Genomic DNA, 6,000 nt, shown 5'->3' on the forward strand with positions numbered 1-6,000 from the left:
CTCCCCGCAGGTCCCCGTGGTGGAGCTGGGGGAGTTCGGATGGATGGGTGCGTGTTGATGTCAAATGGATCTAGGAATCTACACAGAGGCCAGGGACCAGAAAAGGAAATAGGAAACCGGACAGAACAGCCGCAGGAAGTGCCACCTCCTGACCCTCACCCCCCCACCCCCCCCACCCCCGCCCACCCCGCCAAGCTAATGCATCAGAGATAAACTCATGGGGTTTGACAAAGGAAGGGGAAGCTTGCGGATGAATTCCATTAGCAAAGTCCAAACTGAGGCAGGAGGAGAAAGGAAGAAGGCGGGGGGGGGGCGGTGGGGGGGCGGTGGGGGGGCGCGGGGGGGGTGGTGGACCGCCAATGCCAAAAATAGTAAAGCCTTCCTAGCTTTGGAGAAAGCAGCAAGTGTGGTGGTCGGACCGCCCACAGTTCGGGGATAGCCACGTGCCCCAAAGGGTTGTCTTTTAGGGAGGTGGCTTAGCTGCGGAGCCTGGTCCGTCTCCCTGGGCGGACGGGGCTGCCCCACCAGGGTGCCAGCTGGCTCTATGGCTGGGCCCAGAGGCAGAGAGCCCGGGAGAGGGCAGGGGACTCTGGGGGCCATGCTGCCGAGAGGAGCCGGCGGCTCTGCGCGGATGGGGCTGCGTTCCCCGCGGGCGGTGCCCCTGGGTTTGGGGCATTTCTCTAGCTGGACGGCGGGGGAGCCCCTAGCCCCGCTGGGAGCGCGTGCACGGGGCCGGAGCAGGGAAGGGGCCACCTGAGGCCTTTCTCCCAGGTCCTCCTGAGAAACTGGGCAGGTGGCAGAGCTCGGGGTCTATGCCCCGGGGGCACGAAAGCAGGAGGGCTCCGGGGCGGCTGAGGCCCAGGAGTGGGAGGGCCCGTCCCGGGTCTCACGGGGAGTCAGTGGGTCATTTAGCCCCTGGTCCATGGCTCTGTCCGCCCTACCACATCAGGGCTGAGGACCGGACTGGGTATTTGAGTGTGGACACTCCCGAAGCCGGGGAAGCAGCACACGGCCCCCTCCCCTCTCCATTGTCACCAGAAAGCCAGTCGGGGCTGTGCATCCCAAGGGAGCGCCCCCTTCTAGGGAGATGTGCCCGGCTGGGGGCCCAGCTCAATCAACCGGCGTCTCAGCCGCCTGGTGCTTAAAGCCAGGGTGTGTCGGGGAGGGCTGGGGGGAGGCCCTGTTCTGGGACGGGGTACTTGGTCCCCCGTCCAGGCAAGGCTTGTGCCGCAGGGCCCCTAGCATCGCGGCTACCACCCCTTCCTTGAACAAGTAGGTGGACTGAGGCCCAGGGAGGAAGGGACGCGGCCAGGCGGTGAAGCCAGAGATGGCCGACTTGCCGGGGCCGAGACGGAGCCCACCTTCCACCGCCCCCTCCCTGATGGCCGCATTGCTGTCAGCAGCCCGGCGTCTCTGCTCCAGAGCCCTACCTCGCTCTGCAGCCTGCCCCCCGGGCGCTACCGCGCACCCGTGCCCGCGTCATGCCCGCCTCCCTTCCAGGCCCGGGCCCCGGAGGCCACTCCCCGGGGCGGCCACACTGCTTTCACTGGGTCTGACCCCCCCCCCAGTGGGCCCCGGAGCTCCCCAGCGGGCCGCCGTGATGGCGCGGATGTGAGGAAAGCTGGGCCGGGCCCGGGTCCGGGCCCAGGGCCAGGCTGGGACGCCGTGGGGACCCCACCACGGTCTCAGGAGCTGTCGGCGGCCGGGGGCGCGCTCAGACGTCGGTGCTGACGCTGCGGCTCCGGGAGAAGGCCTCCCGCATGGCCGAGAGGCGGCTGGGGTTGAGGGCCTGCAGGGGGGCCCCGAAGCTCGCAGGCGGCAGCTCCACGTCGTCCGGGCTGACGCTCTCGCAGGCGACGCGCCCCCCGCCGTTGCGCGCGCCCTCGTCCTCCTGCAGGAGGAAGGTGGGCGGCTCGCAGTGGGAGCAGCTGCGGCAGAGGGCGCGGGCCCGCGGGGACTTCTGGCCGAAGGAGGCGGAGGCGGCCGGGTAGGGCGCCGGCCCGTCGGTCAGCACGAGGCTGCGGTGCGAGCGCGGCGGGGGCAGGCGCGAGTGCGCGGCGAAGTCGGGCTCCTCCTCGTCCTCCTCCGACTCCTCCTTCTTGCAGCAGTAGTACTGCGGGCAGAGGGCCGCCGTGACCGCCAGCTCCCCAGCGACCCTCGCTGCACGCGTGCGGCGCCCCCAGGGGGCCGGGGCGCCCCCAGCTCGGACACCCGTGTCCCTGTCACCACCACTTACGGGAGCTCGTAATCCGGGCGCCCCGGACCCCTGGGACCCCTAAGTGAGGGATTCGCTCGTTTCAGCCCACAGCAACCGGGGGCAGGTGCAACGACCCACTCCATTTTGCAGGTGGGGAAACTGAGGCACGGGGGTCCAGGCAGCCTGAGAGCAGCAGAGCTGGGATTCGAGCCCAGGCAGCCTGGTCCCAATCTAGTTCCAGGGCGCCAAGCCGCGCTGCCTTGCCCTATGCACGTGGCTGCCTCTCCTCTCTCAGGAAGACAGGTGCGGGGGACCTAGGACAGCCCTGGAGTGTGGGTGGGCCAGGGAGGGCACAGGTGGTGGAGTAGCACAGCCCAAGGGCTCACGCCCGCTCCCCGCTTGGCAGCTGTGTGACATCGGCAAAGGCCCTTACCCTCTCTGAGCCTCGCAGGGCGTCTGGGGAGCCGTCATCCCTGAGCCCTCACGGGTGGGGTCCGGGGGTGCGGTCTGCCTTGCGCCTTCTTGGAGACCCGACTCTTCCTCCTTCCTGGGCCCTGGCTCCCTCCCTCTGCAGGACCCCCTCCGGGCTTCCCTGCCCCACCCCGTCCCCCCCGGCTCCCGGGTACCTGGAGCCGGCAGTAGCACAGGACCGCGATGATGCAGAGCAGAATCACAGTCGCCAAGATGCCCCCGGTGATGACCACCGTCCCGGCTGTCATTCGCCCCCTTCTCCATCAACAGCCTGCAACACACACCGCCAGCTTCACCACACGGTCAACTCACTGCAGAAGGAGGCTGTTCCGGGTTAGGAGGTTGAGGAAGCGCTCCGAAAGGGAAAACAAAACACCCCAGTGCGTGCGGGAGGCGGGGGCTGGGCCTGGGGGTCGGGCGGGACATCCCCCTCCGCCTCTGCCTCTGCCAGCAGTTCCCACGGCACAACCCCTCGCTCTCGGGGTTCCGTGAAGGTGTCTTGAGCACGTATGTGAGCGCCCAGCCTAGCACACTTTTAGCCTGGGAGGCAAGCTCACGCATTTAAAAATTTACCCGAATGCAGTCAGGCTGGGCGTACGGTTTTGTAACCTGCTTTGTCACTTCACCAGCTCATCCTTATTTTTCCTTACCATTAAATTTTCTTCTGTAACATAATCTCGAACCAGATTCCAAAATGGAATATAACGTAATATAACACGAACGATCCCTTTTCTTTAAAATTTCAAATGGCCAGTAAAATGCACATGACACAAAATTTACCATCTTAACCATTTTTAAGTGTACGAGTCGGTAGTGTTGAGTATATTCACTCTGTTTGCGACCGACTTCCAGAACTTTCTCATCTTTCAAAACTGAAAACCAAACTCCTTGTTGGTGTTTAGGCTGTTGACATCAAAAAATAAATCTTAAGCCAATGTTGCCATAAATGTTTGCGTAGCTAAAAACTGAAGCCATTTGAATTGCAGGACCGACTTCAATTACCCGTCCAGGATAAATTCTTAGAAGTGGGATTTCTAGGCCTAAGGACGTGCCCCGCGTAAACCGCTGTGGAAAATTTCAAACACACACAAAGTAGAGAGAATGGACAATGCTGGCGCCGGTGGCGCTCTTGGGAGCGCTGTCTGGCCGGGTGCTGATAAACTAGTTCTTGGAGTGAAAGCACCCTGACCTGTAGCGTTTGCTGCTGCTTGTGCTGTAAACGTTCTCACTGTGGCCCATTTCAAGTCAGCAAGCTTTAATAACCGGCTTGCCGTATCCCTGGACGGTTAACAATCATCTCGCAGGCACCAGTTGTTGCTGAGCACACACCCTGCCTCAATTTCCATCCCCTGCCTTTTCTTTTTCTTTTTTTTTTTCCGCCGGGGGAATAGCATGGCACGGGCGATTGAGTTCACTAAAGGAAATCCCAGAGTCTGTTAGTTTATTCATAAATACGTCAGTGCAGCATCTGACAGGTGAGGACCTTTAAAAGACCTCCAGTCATCTCCGCAATGTCTGTTTACAGTTGGTTTGTTCAAATCAGGATCCAGTTTGGCTCTTTTTTTTTTTTTTTTGCGGCACGCGGGCCTCTCACCGCTGTGGCCTCTCCCGTCGCGGAGCACAGGCTCCGGACGCGCAGGCCCAGCGGCCACGGCTCACGGGCCCAGCCGCTCCGCGGCACGTGGGATCCTCCCGGACCGGGGCGCGAACCCGCGTCCCCCGCATCGGCGGGCGGACCCTCGACCGCCGCGCCACCAGGGAAGCCCTCAGTTTGGCTCTTTCGACCGTACAATAGTTCCCATCCACTCTTGCCCCTCCCCGCCCCATGCTGTTTATAGAAGAAACTGGGTCATTTATCTTACAGAATGTTCCATGTACTAGAACTGGCTGCATTTCTCCCAGCACCGTTTCATTATGTTCCTCTGTCATGGTTTTGCTCTCTAAACTGGCTTCCTATCACTTCACTTTCAGGGCCCCACGCTGTCCTTCTTGTCGTGATGTTGAGATTTGCCGGTGGGTTCAGCCGCCGTCAGCCCAATCCTCCCACCGTAAAATGCCCCGTCAGCCTTCCACCTCATCCTTTCAGCAGCCACTGGAAATCATAGCCCATGTCTGTTATTTCATTAGGAGTTGCAAACAGCGACTTTTCAAATGCTGTCATTTCTTCTGCACGTATCAGCTCTGGTTCTTCTCTAAAGAACCTTCCCCATTGCCTAGCCGGTAATATTAAAAGACAGTCTGCAGAGGAAAGGCGTAGACGCTCAGTTCGTAACTTTTTCAATTTTCAAAATAAGTTGGCACCCCCTGAGGTTTGTGGTTGTTTTACAGTATCATTGTGATCTCACTGACTTCTATACATCTGGTGTGTTTTGAGCCACTGCAGTCATTATTCTTTTTGATGTTCAAATGATCCCACTGGGACCGTGGGTGTGGAAGCACCTCCAGGTTGACTCCGGCGTCATTTTGGTGGGACCCCCCCCCCAACTCTTGATGGCATGTTGCTTTCAGGCATAAGATGTCCCAGCTTATCTCCTGGGACACCCTGGTTCTCTTGCTGGGAAGTGGTTCTAGAGAACACAGTCTGGGCACTAGAGGTGCTAGCTGCTCCTGGGTTTCCAGGCTTTTCCGGTGGCCAGAGCTCAGAAAGACTTTTTTTTTTAAGGAAGAGAAAAATGAACATGAGTTTATATTGATATTTCCATTTAAAATTAGAGATGAAGGGTTTTTACGTGTTAAAATGTGATGTCTATGTGACGTTTACAGTGCAAAGTTTATTCCCTATTAACATGCACTTCACTCTTTGTTTTTTCCCATCCTATATAATAATTTAAAAGTAGTGTTACCAATGTTTTTACTAACAAGTCTACTGAATGGAATTTGATATTTATCTGTTATTTTTTTTTGTTCTTGTCCCCTTAGGGATGTGTAGTAAAAAGACTGTTTCAAAGTCACTTGAAATAATTCTCAGTATGGTTTTCTTTCCACCACCTTGATATTCAGGTTCATTTATTCCAGTTAGTTTTTACTTTCTTTAAAAAAAAAACTGATTTAGCTTTGCTCTTCAATTGTAGAAAACATTTGGTTCCAAAGTCAAAAGCATAAAACCAGGTGCATTCAGAGAGGTCTTGCTTCCTCCCTGCCCCCACCCAGCTGCCGCCCACCCTGCTCTGCCCAGAAGTAACCATTTCACTTAGTTCTGGGTTTCTCCTTCCATTGCTTCTTTCTAAAAATATACGCAAATATAGATTTCCTTCTCCTCCTAAGCAAAAGTGGCATTCTATCTACACCCTCCATACCTTCCCTTTTCACCCGGTAGTCTCTCCCTAGATACA

The 6,000-nt window shown here is 57.8% G+C and overlaps 1 protein-coding gene across 1 annotated transcript; it reads right to left on the bottom strand.

The window, feature by feature from the left end:
- Nucleotides 1-1,714: 1,714 nt before the first annotated feature.
- On the bottom strand, nucleotides 1,715-2,916 carry FAM163B (family with sequence similarity 163 member B). Its single transcript, XM_007111069.1, has 2 exons — nucleotides 2,824-2,916; nucleotides 1,715-2,113 (listed from the first exon to the last, which is right to left on the bottom strand). Exons 1-2 carry the CDS (start codon nucleotides 2,914-2,916, stop codon nucleotides 1,715-1,717), a joined length of 492 nt encoding a protein of 163 aa, XP_007111131.1.
- Between the last annotated feature and the right edge of the window lie 3,084 nt (nucleotides 2,917-6,000).

This window comes from Physeter macrocephalus, chromosome 13 (assembly GCF_002837175.3).
Source record: "Physeter macrocephalus isolate SW-GA chromosome 13, ASM283717v5, whole genome shotgun sequence".
Lineage (NCBI taxonomy): Eukaryota > Metazoa > Chordata > Mammalia > Artiodactyla > Physeteridae > Physeter > Physeter macrocephalus.

Excerpts from the sequence above, each read along its gene's own strand:
- FAM163B (XM_007111069.1), bottom strand. The coding sequence starts at position 2,916 with ATGACAGCCGGGACGGTGGTCATCACCGGGGGCATCTTGGCGACTGTG. Across the intron at positions 2,114-2,823 it reads TGTGCTACTGCCGGCTCCAG|TACTACTGCTGCAAGAAGGA; the intron begins GTACCCGGGAGC and ends CTCTGCCCGCAG.